The sequence below is a fragment of the Puccinia triticina genome, chromosome 1A (genome assembly GCF_026914185.1).
Source record: "Puccinia triticina chromosome 1A, complete sequence".
NCBI lineage: Eukaryota > Fungi > Basidiomycota > Pucciniomycetes > Pucciniales > Pucciniaceae > Puccinia > Puccinia triticina.
Window position 1 is genome coordinate 587,471 of NC_070558.1, and position 17,538 is coordinate 605,008.

The 17,538-nt window shown below is 48.3% G+C and overlaps 2 protein-coding genes across 2 annotated transcripts; one reads left to right on the forward strand and one right to left on the reverse strand.

Annotated features, from left to right (window-relative positions):
* Nucleotides 1-6,298: 6,298 nt before the first annotated feature.
* On the forward strand, nucleotides 6,299-7,875 carry PtA15_1A82 (uncharacterized protein; the record flags this gene model as incomplete). Its single annotated transcript, XM_053165897.1, has 2 exons — nucleotides 6,299-6,476; nucleotides 7,865-7,875. 2 exons carry the CDS (start codon nucleotides 6,299-6,301, stop codon nucleotides 7,873-7,875), a joined length of 189 nt encoding a protein of 62 aa, XP_053016299.1.
* Nucleotides 7,876-16,583: 8,708 nt separating this feature from the next.
* PtA15_1A83 (uncharacterized protein) lies at nucleotides 16,584-16,865 on the reverse strand (the record flags this gene model as incomplete). Its single annotated transcript, XM_053165908.1, has 2 exons — nucleotides 16,584-16,615; nucleotides 16,721-16,865. The coding sequence occupies 2 exons, from the start codon at nucleotides 16,863-16,865 to the stop codon at nucleotides 16,584-16,586; spliced, it is 177 nt and encodes a 58-aa protein (XP_053016300.1).
* Nucleotides 16,866-17,538: the final 673 nt, after the last annotated feature.

Sequence of the window (17,538 nt, forward strand, 5' to 3'; positions counted from 1 at the left end):
ACCTTGAGGGCGCGTAGAGGTACAATCGCAGGCCCTCGGCTGGGCGACTCAGTGGGCGACTAACTGTCTGCCCGTGAGCCGTCACCCGCATCCGCAGGTGGGACGATGGGCAGGGGGGGGGGTCTCTCATGCCGTGGCTCGAATCCGATGCACGCGATGCCTGGCGCCCGCAGACGATCGGAGAGGTGGCGCGAGGATAGCACTGAGCGGCGGCGTGGCCCGAAATGAGGCCGAGAGGGCCTGTTCACGCCTCAACAAATGGTGGGGGGGGGTCTCACGGTGATGCTCAGGGGGCTCATAGGGATTCCGAGTAATCCGATGCATTTTTCTGGTGACGCAAGGATAGTTACAACGGGGGGAGAGGAAGGAAATAATACTGAATAGGGCCCATGGGCAGGGAAACAGGGGAGGGGAAGGGGGAATGAGCGGCGGATCACAGGTTACACCGAGTGTGCAGAGATATCTTCCTGCGCGCGCGGTGCCGGCGCGGCGGCGATGGGGTTGGCTGATCTTGCCCTGCTCATAGCTTGGTGTCGCTCAACATTCAGTTTATGTGACTCGGTGCGGATATGGCGGCGCCAGTCCTTTGTCCCCCTCGCCAAACTGCATAGCTTGCAGTAATAGGGGGGTTCACATTGCAAAAGAAGCAATGCTGATTTCGTCTGCTCATGCACCTGTGAGTAAGGTTTATGCCTTGCAGATTGCTTCCAAAGGGGAGCTGCCCAGCCAAACCTTTTTGCTTTCTCACAATTTTCAAAAGCTGCATCTGCTGGTTTTGGTTGCTGATTTTCGAAATCAGCCTTACGTGAACCCCCCTAATAGACACCTTCCTTGTAGGTGAACTCTAAAGGAGGGGGACACAAAGAAAAATTCAGTGCAATTTCTGTCAAGATCACGCAGAGCGGCGGGCGTTGCATGCAAACCTACCGTCGCGGGGATCCATGGCCTTTGCGTGGTCGAAAGTCGAGTTTGTGTGAACGTTCGGACGGGACGGCGTGAGCCTCAGGACGTGCTGGAATGGTGGAATGTCGGGTAAGACTTGCGGGCGGGAATCGTGGTGACCGACCGACGTGCGGTCTTGGGGGCGAGGCAGGGGTGTGGCCCTATAAGAAGCTCAAGGTGGCTGTGTGATAACAGTCCTATGTGTAAGCTCTCCACACTCCCGGGTCCGGTCTCCAATCTCAATGATATTGCAAATATGTACTAACTAACCTGTGTGATAACAGTCCTATGTGTAAGCTCTCCACACTCCCGGGTCCGGTCTCCAATCTCGATGAGGAGAGAGAAGGGAGCCGGGCCGGGTGGATACATATAGACTAGATACAAGGTTAGGTTTGAGTGTCTAGCTGTCTCACAAGGTTAGGTTTGTTTGATGACTAAGTACATAGTATGCCTATGTAGTATGCAATCATGCTCTGACTTGTAACACCCCCTCCCACAATTGCATACTTCACCCGGTGAGTCCGAGCTTGTGTGTCGCGCTGATCATCTTCTTTGGTCCCATTGCCTTTGTGAAGACATCAGCTAGTTGGTTGAGGGTGCTTGTCCACAAAAGTTGTATGCCTTCTTTGCGAATTAAATCATTTACAAAATAAAACACCCTCTTGAGGTACTTCGTTTTTTTCTTTGAAGCATTATTGGTCGCAATTAGTATCGCGGCTTGATTATCTACATGGATTGACTTTGGGATGTGGTAATCAAGGTCTTCAAAAATGTTAATGATGTGCAAGAGTATTTGAGAGCCTTCTGACAGCGCTACATATTCAGCCGCGCAGGTTGATAGCGCTACCACCGTTTGACGCCGTGATCCCCAAGCTACAGTGTCCCCACAGTGTGTGATGACATAGCCAGTCGTCAATCGTTCATGTTCCCCCCCCAGTTGGCATCGGTCCACAGTCGCATTCCTTCGCCATCACCCCTGTACACAAGCTTCCAATCAACCGTTTTCTTCAGGTAGCCAATTACGCCGTCCAACGCCGCCCAGTGCCTGTCAGAGGGGTTCGAGCTGAATCTTGCTAGCAGGTTTACCGGGAAAGACAAGTCCGGCCAAGTGCCGCCGGAAAGGTACATGAGTGAACCGATGATAGACCGGTATTTGGTTGGGTCAATTGGATCTGTTGCTGAGATTTCGAGGTCGGCATCATTGAGCGGTGAGTCTTTCATGAAAGCCTGCCTCTTGTATTTCTCAATAATTTGACGTGCCAAGGATTTCTGACTCAATTCGACCGACTTTCCAATCTTCTTGATATCAATACCAACCAACCTTTCAACGTCTGCCGACCACTTAATTTCAAGGTCTTTCGTCATCCCAACACGCAACTGGTCCAATAATCCAGGGTCGGAAGCCAGCGCGAATCCGTCATCAACATGGAGCCAAATCACAACAAAACCACCACTCTTCTTAAAAAGGTAAAGCAATGGTTCAATTTCACTCGCAACAAATCCTAAGCTCTCGACCGTTTTCTTGAAGAATTTCCACCAACAATGCGCGGCCTGTTTAGTGCCGTACATAGCTTTCTTGAGTAACATCACTTTTCCTTTCAGTTCGGGGCATATCTCAACAGGCGGCTGAACATAAACTTCTTCCTCAATCGGACTATACAGGTACGCGGAACTAACATCAAAGGTTGCTGTTGGAAAATTGTGGCGGAGCGCGATGGATATCAATATTTGCAATGTGTTCAACGAAGCCGTAGGTGCGTATGTCTCGTTACAGTCCTCTCCCATGCGTTGGTTAAAGCCTTTTGCCACATATCTCGCACGGAACTTGTCAACTGTCCCATCTGGCTTGCGTTTTATTGAGAAAACCCACCTAGACCCCAGTACTTTGATGCCCTTGTGTGCCTCGACCGCCTCCCAGACGCCTAATTCACCAAACTTGCCCATTTCATACCGCGCAGTCAGTCTCCATTCATTCGCCTCACTCCCCAACAACGCTGATTTGATGGTCTTCGGGAGCTCATGTTCCGGTCCGATATGCAGGTGCGCTAACTGCCTTTGTTCTTCTGCCGCAAACTCCTCGGTTTTCTCTTCACCGAGTTGTAGGATGATCTGATTCAAAATGAACTCAAGGTCCAACTTTTTGATGTCCTTCTTAACCGGCAAAGCTTGAAAATTGGGAAACTTGACCGACGCTGAATGAACCATCCTTTTCTCTTGTGGGAGCCAAAACAACCAACCAACCCCGGCATCGGGATACCCCAGTAGCAAACCCTCCTGAGCTCTCTCATCTAATTTCTTGCGGCGTTCTTTCGGGATATGGACAATCGCTTTCGCGCCGAAAGGGTATATAGAGTTTGGATCAGGGTCCATTCCATAGAGCAACTGGATTGGGCAGTGATTGCCAGTCCTCGAGTTAGGTATCCGATTATGCATGTACGCGGCAGTCGAATAGGCATAGCTCCAAAACTTTCGAGGTAAGTCGCTTTCGTGCAACATAGTACGAGCCATGTCACCTAAGGTTCTGTTCAACCTTTCAGCTTCACCGTTCTGTTGAGGACTGTAGGGTGTAATCGGTGCCAGCGTAACGCCAACCTCCTCAAGCATTGGTTTCAGCGACTCAACATATTTGGGTGCGTTGTCACAACGGAGGTAAGCAGGGTAACATCCAAATTTGTTCTTGAGATGATGCATCCAGGCCATTATCTTTGATGGAACATCTGACTTTGCTATCATCGATGTACAATAGGTGTATGTACTAGCATGGTCCCGTAAGGTTACTATGTACCGGCGACCGCTAATGTCATAATCGAAAGGACCGGCCACATCTGACACCATGAAGTCTAATGGTTTATCTTGAGGGATCTGGGTACCAAGGACCATCGCCTTCTTGTCAATACTTTTTGACTTTGCGCATCGGTCACAGAAGAATGACGACCATTTAAGCTCCAACTCAGGGAAATTGATTCTTAGGTAAGTTTTGACTATTTCTTTGGACGCATGTCCTAGGCGCACATGCCATAAATATGGGTCAAAAGAAGGGACTTGAGTGACTTTCTTGATTGTATTGTTGATAGAAGTATTCAGGGTCCAACAGTAATTATGAAACAAGGTGGAGTAACTATTTAAGCGGGGATCTATTAAGGTTGCCTTTGTCCCATCATAGTTCAATTTCCAACCCTCCAAAAGCAAGCGTCCCGTCGACAAAATAACACCATCAACTCCGGGAACATGATACACATTAGGGATTGTGATCGTCCCCGTTGGCGTCGGAATCCGAACCGTCCCGATCCTATCAACCGTCACATGACATTCAGAGACGGCCAGGTAGAAGGTTCGTGGTTTTGTTAGCTTTGATCCGGGAATGAACAGCGATGAGTCGCCACTCACGTGAGCGGATGCGCCGGAGTCAAGTAAGACACCTTCGCTGACATTGGGGAATTCAACCTTGCGCACGTGATGTTCAGATTTGCGAGGCGGAACATAGGTGGACGACTTTGACCTGTAGTCGGCTGGCGGTTGTTCTTGCTGCCCCGTGGCCACTGCACGCCAGTAGTCGAGGCAGTCGGCATACCAATGCCCGTTCTTTGAGCAGTAGGCGCAGGTCGTCCCGTACTTGGAGGTGAGTTCAGGGGATTGGCCTTTACCACAGAAGTGATTTGCTCGCTCCACTGAAAATCTCGGGTGATTTGCTTTTGGGAGATCAGCTTCCTGTCGCCAGTGCGGGTTGACATATTTACCCGACGCTCGGTTCTGGAACACATGGATGCGGTCAAGATTCATCGCATTGGCGTCGGTAGCACTGGCCTTAGGACGATGTTTGCTGATGGCGTACTGAATCACAGTCACGACCTCTTTGAGCGATGGACATTTCTTCGCGTCGAGTGTCTGAGTGACACTGAATTTGAAGGTAAGATTATCTGTGCCGGCCGGAGGTTTGAAAGTGTTCTGCAGCAAGATACCAAGGAGCTCATCCGCGGACATCTTCAGTTGTTTGATGTCAGCACCAAGTTGTGACCATTTCGACAAGGTCGCATCACTGGATGGGTTCGGATCCGCCATCAAGTCGTAGATTTGATCAAGCAGACCGATCTTGTGTCACCGATCCGAATGTTGACACTGCGCAATGATGAACTCATATAGCGCACGAGTTGACTTGTGAGTCGTCAAACTGACAATGGAAAGAAGGTCAGTCTCAAGAGTGTTACGAATGAGACTGTCAACGGTCGTAGCTTCTTCAATTTCCAGACTATCGAAAACATTGAGGTCGTCGACGAAAGATACAACCCAACTGAAGGCATGCATCAAAGTGCGGTCCAAGGCCTTCTTCCAAGGTTGGAAGCAAACTCCATCAGAGTCGAGGGTCGGATGCGAAGGGTTCAGTTCTTTATGCATCGCAACTGGGGTCTTCAAGAACTTCGAGTATATGATGTCTTGTCTTGTCTGCGCATTGGGGCGGATGGTGCCACGAGCAGTAAGCATACCTGCAATTTGGGCGTTAAGGTTGTTGATTTGCTCTTGCAGGACGGCCAAAGCATTTTGATTGCCAGCGTTGGGTTGTTGCTGGTTGGCAGCGGGGTTTGGTTGTGCCATCTCGAGAGGGTGTCGTCCGGACAGCAGTAAGATTTCTTTCTCTTTTTATTTTCGAAAAAGTTCTCTTATATATATATATCTCTTGATTTAAGTTTTTCTTTTGCTGTCGCAGTATCTTCACCAGCGAACTTAACGCTCACTTGGAGAATTTGGGATAACGGTTGTGTGAAGCGGACAAGCCGGCTTTTAACCTATAAGAAGCTCAAGGTGGCTGTGTGATAACAGTCCTATGTGTAAGCTCTCCACACTCCCGGGTCCGGTCTCCAATCTCGATGATATTGCAAATATGTACTAACTAACCTGTGTGATAACAGTCCTATGTGTAAGCTCTCCACACTCCCGGGTCCGGTCTCCAATCTCGATGAGGAGAGAGAAGGGAGCCGGGCCGGGTGGATACATATAGACTAGATACAAGGTTAGGTTTGAGTGTCTAGCTGTCTCACAAGGTTAGGTTTGTTTGATGACTAAGTACATAGTATGCCTATGTAGTATGCAATCATGCTCTGACTTGTAACAGGCCCGACCCAGTGTTGTGCATGTTGCACGTTTGAGGGCCCCTTCATTTGAAACGATGACGGGCGGGCTGGTGGCAGGAGGCATATGTACATATGAGGAGATCATGCCGATCCAGCATCGTCCGGCCCAAAGGCGCACCCCCACGAGCACCCCGGCCTCACGCCACCTCAAGGCGCCCAATCGGCGAACTATGTAGGCGGGCGGGCAACATGCCGACACCTGCTGGCCATAGGCCCCCCCCGGCGCCCGGATGACCTGTGCGAAGGGGAGGCGACCCCGGCTCCCGCCACAGCCTGACGCCAGCTCAACCGTGACGCATGGCTGGCAATCCGCTGAGGCGCCCAGCTCACACCCACCCGCATTGGCACCAGCCAAGATCCCGCTCGTCCTGACGCCTTCTAGGCTCGGGCGGACCGCGGTGTATCACGGTGGCGCCACCGTGACAGGACCCAGGAAAGCCCCTATGGAACAGAGCTTAACAAAGCCTCACTGTGAGAGCCCCGCAGGGTCTCTGTCTCACAGAGAGGTCGCACTTTGTGCGAGGCGCTTCGCGCCCCTGCCCCCTGGCAGGCGAGGGACTTGTGCTAAGTTTGCTATGGAACACAGTAACAAAAATGTATGAATTTTTGGTCAAAAAACAAAAAACATACGCACCCCAGATGTATGAATGGGAAATTTGGTGGATAAGGTACTCACCCCAATTGTATGAAGTTTTTTGGGGGACAAGGGGGGTAGTAACCAAAAATGTATGAGAATGAGGATATGATGCCACAGTTTTTTTTGCACCCCTCCCCCCCCCCCCCCCCCCTATATTGGTCCAGCTCTTCCTGTATCAACCACATATCCCAATTGCGGCTGGTTTCTACACTTCCTTGCCGAGTTCCGGGATTTTTGTGCATCTTGAAGTAGCACATCTGCACCATTTATTTGCAGTCACCAAAGGCTTAAATATTACGGATGCTGGTGGGAATTGTGTATCCATCTCCCAGAGATTACATTCTCTTCTTATTACAATGTCTCAAATTGCTTTTCTAGGACACTGGCAGAACAAATTTTCAAAGATAAAAGCTCTCAAAAAAAGCAATAAAACTGTAGATGAAGAGTAGTTGTTGATGATAGTCTATGTAGTTTTCTACTTGAATATGAAATTTAAAATATCTTCTTCTTCCATTTTTTACCTTTGTCACTGCTCCTCTGGGTATGTAGCAGAAATGGCTACTCAAAAAACTATTTCTGGGAGTATTTCTTCACGCCTGCTGCAAAAAAAAAAACAACATACACACAAAATTTGTATGGATTTTATGAAAAAGCTCTGCACCTATGCACGAAATGTGTATGAATGGGCTCCAAAAATGTATGAATTTTGCAAAAATCTTGGAATTTAGGTTACTGTGTTCCATAGGGGCTTTCCAGGGTCCTACCGTGACTCCTGGTCACGCTGGTGTCCTGTAACGCCCACCTGGCGCATGTATGACTCATGCGTCAGGTGGGCGCAAGGGCTTTTCCCAATTCGCCCGGGTGTGTACTGGCCGAGGGGGCCAACAAGTGATAACCTCAACAGGCCTGAAGGAGATCAATGGGGCCAGGGTGTAATGAATGTCTCTGCGGACACGGGTACACTCGCACCCGTGTGTTGCACCCGTCTCTACTGAAAAAAGCCGCACCCGTACCCAGACACGGCACCCACAGGCGGGTGTGGCGTGTACACCGGCAGTACTACAGGCGGGTGTGGCGTGTACACCGGCAGTACTACAGGCGGGTGTGGCGTGTACACCAGCGGTACTTGGTCACTATTTCTCACTTCAAACGCCCCCAGTGGGCCTTTAAAATATAAAAAAACTATAAAAAAATAAATTACATATTTTAATTTACTACTTAAGCTAATTATACCTCATCATTCATTGTCGACATCAACAACTTGAATTTTGCGCTTCTGCTTGGTCTTTCTGTTGTCCTTGAGTGCCTGTTTCCATTTGCTCAAGGTCCCTTCCTTGATCTTATTATTCTTCGAGTAGAAGGCAACCGTCATACCTCTACTTATGGACGTAGATGTGAGTCGGTGCCTTTTTGCTGAAATGTAATCCTGAACGAAGCTGAATGATTGTTCAACATCAACAGATGTTGCTTCACATTTTAAGACAAGAGATGTCAGATACTTGATGTTGATGATGAGAATAATAAACGGAAACTCACCTGGGCAGCTTAAAACATCTAGCGCCATATGTACGAGGCCCCCATGTGTATTACCAGCCTGTTTCTGTTGAATCCACCACGTAAGAGGATTCACAGGGTCGGTACCATTGAGCACAAGACCCCCACCTAGCCATACGTCAAATGGGTTGGATGAGTGGTCTCCCGCTCGGGCCACCGCTGCACTTCCAAGGTTGACCAGCATAGTGGTCTTGGGCTGTGATAAAGGCAATCAGCGGATTGAAACAGGTCAGATGAGTGGAAACGACCGACCTTTGAGCTCAAAGCTTGTGCCAAGGAGGTAGGAGTAATTGGTTGGGGCTTGTAATGTGATACCCACATATCACGGGCCAGGCAAATCGCTTCGGATATCCACTCGGGCTCCCAGTTGGCCAATTTGAAATACTTGTCTTTAAAAGACGGGTGAAGCACTGAAAAAAGACATATTTATAAGTCAAAATCAAATGAGACAATGTGAGATAGAGAAACAAACATACATATAGCTATGCGGTACATAATTGAGGCGTCGGTCAAGCTATAGTATTTGTTCACTATCTTCAACCCAATTCGGCAGGCGTTTCTCAAAGCTGGTGGATATTTGGGCGGGCTGATAATTGATGATAAGTGATCTGTGATTTGGTCGATGTATAAGATGATGTTTGATATGCGCGCTGAGCCTGCTGTTGATATTTGAAGGGTAATCTTGTGAAAAATGTTGAGGACTTCGGCCAAATCTTGAGCCAAGGCAAAGTTGGACTTATCGACATAATACTTTTGATCTATGCCATACGTTTTATCACGCTGCCACTCAAGCCTTTGAGTAATCAAAAAAAAGCACCAAGTCAGTCGGTTTAAGTGAATGTTACTCCCAAGCAGGACAAGTACTTACAAAGCGGCTTGACACCTGATTATACTGTTGATTTGTGCACATGTTGAGTTCCAGCGAGTGTATACATCTCTTGAAATGTTATGCGGGGTATCACAACCGTTCTCCCGACATATTTTGACAAAGTGCACCTTGGAACTTGGAGAGTACCGCAATTTTTTAGCAATTGCTCGAAACTGTATAGAAATTGGACTTCAGTTCCAATCATACGCCTCAAAATAAAAACAATAGAAAAATCTTACTTTGGCTAAAGTCACCCTGCAAGATTCAGATGTGTAGGAATCCACATCATCTTTGTCACTTGCGTTCTCAATATCTGCCTCGCTGAGTGATTCCATGTCATCTTTGTCTAGTCCAGTATTTGATTCAACCTCACTGGAGTCTTCAGCATGTGAGTGGGGGGGAATATCCCCGTGCGGAAGTCTAGAATTATAGGAGGAATGAATGAGAAATTGAAAAAGCGGTCAGAAATATTAATAAACCACTTCTAACTTACAATCTGATCTGCTCGGCAGCATCATCTTCTGAACTGTCCTTGTCCAAATTTAGCGCGTCAGTATAGGAATTTGTTTGTCCACTTTTATTCTGATGACTTCCAAAGGGACGGAGGATGCCTTGGACAACTAGATTGAGGATGTGAGCAAAACAGCGAATCCAATGTGTCTCGCCTTTGAATTGGGGCCACTTGAAATTTTTGATCTCCCGTACCATGACTTCATTATTCTTGGCGTTGTCGCTCACAAGGCCGCATATCTTATCTTGGATTTGAAACTTTTCAACGACTAAGCGGACTATGTTTGCCAAGTACTCACTGGTATGGCTTTTTGAGAGGCAAACAAAATTGAGTGGAATAGCCTCCAGGGTTATATCGGATGTTGTCTTGCCCTCAACTAGTCGATAGATGACAACACCCAATATGTCAAATCCGTTTGGCGACTGCCAAGCGTCAACGCCTAGATATATCGCTCCACAGTGACCGTTCAAAACACTCATCTGGTCGTGCTGGATAGCCGAGTATAGACGGTGGATGTCCTTTGAAACGGCGCGTGGAGTTGGGAGGTTGTTGAGAATCTTTGGGTGGAGGATTGCTTTATGGCTGGCATCTACAAGTGCCGCAAAAGGCCTTGCGGCTTCGGCGTACCATACAGCGCATAGTTGGGGAACCTATTATGTGATAAGTTTCATTCATTTAGCAGATTTCTAACCTGAAAGCAAAACCAACAACTTACCTCACTCGGAAGGATGTCCCCCGTTCCTGTTACACCAAAAGAAGCCAAGCAACGGGAGGAAACGACTTCATTTTGTTTGCGGGAGCATATCAATTGATGCTTGAGGAGATTGCTACAGGATGAGTCCGAGCAATGTTGAAACCACTTCGCTGCGAACAGCGCAGCGAAGCGGTAAGCGCAGCGGGTTTTGGGTGCACTGCGCTTCGCTTCAGCATAGCGGAAGCCCGCTACCGCTTTGCTTTCTGGCGGGCAGAGGGTATTTTTTGGTTTATTAGCGCGCTGATTTAGAGCTCGCAAAGCGGGAAGCGCGCTATGGATAGCGGCGGAAAGCGCGCTACCCGCTAAATAAGCGGGTTTCATAGCGGAAAATACCGCTTTTTATTTCAAGCAGACAGAAAAGAAAATACTGGAAAACAAGCATATGGAGCAGAGGAGGGGAGAGGTTACGTTTGGATAGCTTGAGACTTTCGCACGGATTTCTTTGTGTATTTAGCAAACTTCGGGCTTTTCTTGGCTTGGTTGATAAGGTCTTGACAGTCGGCAAAGGCTCCACTGAGTTCAACCGAGTTCCTGAGCCACATGTGGCTGCTGATGCAGCGTTCAATTGTTCGAATCGCCAATGCCGTTTGACCAGTGGCGCAAACACCGGCGGCAGCAGAAAAGGTCCGTTCCACACTGGCTGAGCTGGCTGCGCAAGCAAGGTAGTCCCTTGCCAAAGATCCCAATACAGGGTAATCTTTTTCGTGCACCTGGCACAGGGGAATGAGGCTGATCAGTAACAAATAACATGTAGAGAAATAGAAAATTGAAAAACTTACCTTCCACCAACCCAGCAATTCACCTTTTTATCCATAGGATGATCGCCGTTGTTGTACCTATCCATCTCAGTGTTGACTTCACTTGCCTCGGGATTGGTTGGGTAGTAGTTAAACTCCCCGCCATCGGATTCGGAATCGGAAGTAGCATTGGTGTTGGGGTTGGATTGAGTTCGCTCGCAAGGAGGCGTTTGAGGTTTGAGAGATTCAAGAAGCTGGAGTTGATCGTCAAATGTATTGGTGACCAATTGTGTAATCCGGGAAGTTTCAGATGAGAAGTGGTTTGCAAACAGCATCATCCGCCATGCTGGATGAAGATAGGTGGCTAGGATGACGGTATCGCAATTCAAGGCAAGGTTAATATACTTCTTGAGAATCTTGATCATGGGGTCAAACATTATCCTCAGCGGCGTCAAGAGATTCTTGACTTTCTTTCTTTCCATCGAGTCAAGTAATCGGACGTATTCATAAAGGACCATGGGCAGCTTGGGCCCATCGCCTTCGACTCGTTTTGTTATTTCAAGGAATTCCTGATCAGAAAGGTGGTCAGATGATTAAACAGCTTCCTCTTTCATGCGAGTACAAAGAAAAAAACTGACCTTTAAAACTTGGTTCAAGTTATTGACATGCTCCCACTTGTATTTATCCAACTCGTAGGACTTAAAGAAATGAGTGTTGGCAGATTTCCCAGCATGCAAGTCTGACTCGTTTTCCAAGAGTTGCTTGATCACCTGTGGGGGAAGTCGAATCAGGCCGGAGGCGAGCCAAAAAAAAACATGACAAGAAAAAAACAACTAACCCGTCTGCCCTCATAAGCCCGCTGACAGCTGTTGTATGCGATGTTCCATTGTATTCCGTAGCCACCAATTAAACCACGGCCTTTATACTCAAGCTTTTTGGCCCAAAGCTTCCAATCAGCCTGCTTCTGAGGAGAGGAAGAGATTCGACGGCAGATGTAGTCCAGCTGTTTTGTGGTCAGATCAGATGTCAGCAAAATTTGGCACTGGACTCGGAGAAAGATTGGCCGGTGGTCAACTTACTTTTTTCAAAGTGAATGCAATTCCTGACTTTGCCTCCTCAATATCTTCGCCATCACTGTCCCACTCCCAGCCTGGCTCGCGTGATGCAGCCTCTGCATCGTCAGGATTGATTTCTTCATTGTCAGTTAGATCCCCATGATTCGCAACGATGTCATCTGCGGCTCGGGTTTCATCGGCCTTGGCAATGGGATTGAGGATTGGGAAGTTCTGGTCAGTCTTTTCTGGTCTGACCATGGCTTTGGAGATATTCAACGCTTTCAGTCTGGCACCCAAGATTAACACAATAACATGACATATGCAGCGATGGTGGTTGTGGGAGACATCCCACATAGTCAAATCAAATGTTTGGAATTTCGCAGCGACTGCTTTTGCCATTGTGAAGTTGTTACTGCCAGAGTCAGTGGTCTGGGCAAGGACGTAAGGAGATGGAAAGGAAAAATGTATTAGCAGGTTGCGTGATGAGATGATGATGTTACAGTGATAATTAAAGTGAAAACTTATCTTAGAGTGGAGATCATGCTTAATCAGCACATCTGCGAACGGAGATGCCAGGTATTTACCGTTATGATGCCATGAATCATACTTGATGGCAAGATGTTCACATACATATGTCCAATCCTTGTTGATGTAGCAACAAGTGTTGAGCTAGTCCACATAGTGTCTTTATCTCTTTTCTTCCATTTCCGCTTCCGCGTCTGTATGCCACACACATGTCACGTTGTTGTTAGTCACCTTTCACATATCCTCATGTACACCTGAGACAGCGGGTGTGGAAGAACCTTTTCCTCATCCTTCCACACCCATCGCACACTCGACCCGCCTCGTGCCCGCTGTCATCAGGTATGTTCTGTTTCTTGTTTCTCTTTCCTTCTCACTGTCTCTCTCCTCATTTTATTCTTTGTATGATGATTTGTCTCACCCATCCAATTCACCATCCTTCCACACCCATCGCACACTCGACCCGCCTCGTGCCCGCTGTCATCAGCTTATCAACAAGCCATCCCGACAAAGGCCTTGTGGCTTCCTTTAGTCGTCCAAACGTCGGATACAAGAGAAATCTTTGATTCAGATGCCTGACCAAGAGTTCAACCAAAAAATGAGCTGTGATCGACTATGCTTGATCACAAGTACTTGAAAATATACCTTGATTAGCTTTAAAACCTGCTTTTGTTGTTCCAGGTAGAGGACATGGGCTTGCATAGCAACCCAGACACGAGAGTGGAGTTGCGAATTGTGAACGGTGTAATCGAAGCAAACTCGTAGAAGAAAGTCTTCAACACGCAACCATGGGAGTGAATGCCAAACTAGCCAGATAGCTATCAACTTGTTCAGGGTATCGTTATTGTACCGACCTTTCAAAGTATAAGCGATGAGGTTTCCAGCGGATGGCTCCTTCTCTTTTGCCTCAGTGGAAGCAAGGTCGGTGTGGTGATTTATATAGGCGAGCGCGGTAGAATGTCCACGCGGGGATAGCGCGGGCGGGGAATGCACAAAGCCGCTCAGGCAGAGTGCATTCCGGTGACATAAGCACTGAGGATGAGGTCAGGAAAGCACGCTAGGAAAGCTTACGGAAAGTCACGCGCGGATTGGAATGCACGGATTGCGGATTTCGGATTGGGTATTTGGATCGGAGACGAAAAGACAGGGCTGGACTGCGGCGGGACTACACACGTGGACTGGTAGCAGCGGCGCGTCAGCGGGTGAGCCATGACAGCCAGAGCGGGTTCCACCAGCGGGTGGAACCGGGGTGAAGGCGGTGGCGAGAGAACGACTGACGGGGGCTAGACAGAGGACGGTGGGAGGACAGGCGTCGGAGAGGAGCGGAGTCTGGGAGAGTGACGAGCGGGATAGCGGGCGGAGCTGGAGGACTAGTGCGGGAAAGTGTCAGGTGTGCGGGATCGGGTGGGAACATTGACATGCGTGGAAGGAAGGACGGGGGTGGCTCAGGGTTTTCTCTCTCTCTTTTTGGGATCCGATTATCTTGATCCTATTGAATTATTACGGATTTCACTCATCATTGTACTTACAACTACGGACGTACAAGAGTTATTGGGAGATTATCTGTGTTCTTATTCTTATTGGAGAGTTACTGCGGATTCTTGCGCTTACAAAGTGCGGAGCTTTATTCACTTGCAGATTATTACGCTATAGATCAGGCTCAGTAGAGGAGCGCTGAAGGCTAGCGGAAAGTAGCAGTGCGGAGCCGAGTTACCAACAATCACACAGCCCGGACATCAATATTCTTGAAGAAGGCGGTCAGCGGACATTCTTCACCAGCCAACCAGCTTTCTTTCTCACATTAGCAGCTGAAGGGGGAAGCATGCATTTAGCTTCGATTGCTTTTGAACGACCAGGGCATGCAGGTCGGAAAGATCCTTTGTAGAATGAACCGTCGCGATGGCTCTTCAAATTATAGTTTGATCGGCTGGTGGCTTTGAACACATTGGGGCACCAACAACACAAATATGCATTTGGGCTCAAGTCCTGTGATTGTAAAATTTGAATACAAGTCTATTTTCAGGAAGACTAAAGGAGAGATTGGGGAAACAAGTCTAACCTTGTTTGGAGGCTCTCCAGGTCCATAGAAGTATAAAAGAGGATGATCAAAACCATCTCTGTCTTTGGTCTTGTCCTTACGCTTTTTATTGGTGACTTGTTTGTTGTCGTCATCTGAGTCCTGTGATAGATTAACATCAACGTTCTTGCCGGTGCGTTTGGAATGTTGTTTCAAACCCAACTGATTCAAAAAGGAGTAAGCAGATGATCAGATCAGACACCAGACTAAGAGGAAAATTGAGAGAAAGAAACGGGATCCAAACTGACTTTGCAGGTGTTTCCTGCGTGTATTATGCCAATCGAGGCATCCAACAAATCATCAATTTCTTCTTCTTCTTCCACGGAAACAATTTTCGTGGCGGCAGTTTTTTTGCGGGCTGGCTTTGGTGCTGGAACATTAATGAGAGCACGCCGAGAGTTGCTTTGGGTAGCTACAAATCCAGGCTCCCGGCGGGTGGATTGAGGGACATCGGTAGGATCATCAATAATATTAGGAGGGGTCTGCGGGACTTCTTTGATGGATTCTTCAGGATTGGCCATTTTGGGCAAAAAATAAAAAAAGGGGGGGGTGAGTCGACTGAAGACCCGTAGGTATACATGTGCACTACATCCCATTACTAGTACTTATATGGGCATGCTTGGGGCCAGTTTGTGGTTGGCGCAGGGGCCAAAGTGGGGCCTAGTGTGCTGCGCTTAGCTTCTTTGCAGCGCCCTTTGGGGAGAAAAGCGCCAAAGCGCGGTATTCAGCGGGTTTTTGCCACTAACGCGCTGCGCTGCGCTTTTTTGCAGCGCTAGCGCACATTTTGCACTTCACTTTCACTTTCCATGCCGCCGAAAAAGCGCGGCCCGCTATGTGAAGCGGTAGCGCAGCGGAACTGCGCTTGCGCTACCTATTTTTGGTCTGGCTAGGAAGCACAGCACCGCTGCGCTTCGCTAAAACTGCGCTTCCTGCAGCGAAGCGCAGCGAAGCGCAGTGGTTACAACGTTGGTCCAAGGTCGAACAATTTATCTTGATTCCACACCTGGATACAAATAAGTGTTTATATTAGCTAGTTACAATATCAGCAATATCATGGATGAGTGAAATAAGGCTTACAATTTGCAAGGGTAAGTGATCATGAGCCTGCCGTGTCTGTCTTTTTGAGTGGAAAGCTCCGGTGGGTGGTATGACTGGTAGCTCAAACTGAAGCCTAAAGAACCTAGATTTGATTGCTAAAGACACAAGACCAGAAGACTGAACAACAAAGAGGTTAGAAGAGATATAGAAAAAAGAAGAGATGAAATAACAGCATACCCAAGATTGATTTGAAGTAGACAAGTAGACAACCAGATAGAAAAAAAGAGGACAGGAGAACAAAGAGACAAGGGACTGAAGAAGAAGTGTTAGTGATTGACTGACGACCAAGGAGATGAGCGCCGAGAGAGAGAGAGCTTTGAGTTCATTTCTCACCAAGTTGAACACGAGTCAGTTGTTGTTGAAAGTTGGCCGTTGATTGACCGCAAGACAGATTAGTAGGTCGACAATGATTGACCGCAAGGACTTGGAGAGTTTATTGGCGAAGTGGAGGAGAGGATGATGAGAAGGAAGATCGGAAGAAAGGGACGGAAGGAGTAGTGATGGAGTGGATGATGATTATGGTTTTGAGATTGAGGATTGGATGAGAGAGTGGGGAAAAAGAGGGAAGAGTCGAGATGAGTGAGCGGTTGAGTGATCGGAGGAGTTAGGTTTTCATTGATGATAATGGTTTTTGGGGCTTGAGATTTGGAGGGCTTGAGGTCTTGAGGGCTTGAGGTCTTGAGGGCTTGAGGTCTTGAGAGCTCAAGGGCTCAAGATCCGCAGCTGTTCTAGCACTGACGAGATTCAACAAAGCCGGCTTTGGCTATTTTTTGTGCTCTTACTATAGAAAATTTGGGGTCAGGAAAATGATGGAAACCACAAACAAGAGCAAAACTGACCTAGCTCCTCCTCATTGGTCAATGCTCTGGCCGGAGTTGAATCTGCTGCTCTAGAATCTTGACTGCCCTGTTCTTCGGGGGGATTATCTGCGGGCGAAGATGTGCGATTGGATTGGGTTCTGAGTTGGTTGCGGGAGCAAGGCATCGTGGTTGGCTCCGAAGAGGGATGCAAGACCTGGATATCCTGATGGCGAGCAGATATCAACCTGAGACTGGAGCCCCGACGGGGTGTACTGCGGCAGGAGCCCTGACCCAAGCCCCGCCCCACCTCGGTGAGCTGGGGCGGTACCTGGATGGGTACCCGGGTGCCGCACCCGTTTAGCCCAAAAAACAGGCACCCGTACCCGTACACGGCACTCACGGGAGGGTGCGGGGCGGGTGCGGGCGGTACCCGCCTACGGGTGGCTGGTACCGGCCGCGGGTATGCAGAGACATTCATTACCAGGGTGGGAGGACTCTTTGGATCTTGTGGGTATGGTATGGCACCTATTATCATATTCATCCTTCTGAAAGCACGTTCATGATCACCTTTCAAGTAGAAAGAAGAAGAAAAATGAGATGGTCAACTTTTCTATTGGAAGTGGTTGCCATCATGAGGAGTAGTTCAGATGGTCTGTTCATGGCTGACCAGTTCCCCCCTATTCCTAGGCCAAGATCAGCCTGCTTGCCCTGCTCAACTTGATCAAGAAGGAGCGCTTTTATCAGGCCACTGTGGACCTTCTTTGGCCCATGGGCCATCTTTCTAGGGCCTCATCTGATCAGATGCTCAGCACCTCAAAATTGGCTTGGGAATCATTACCACTGCTGGTTACCCACAC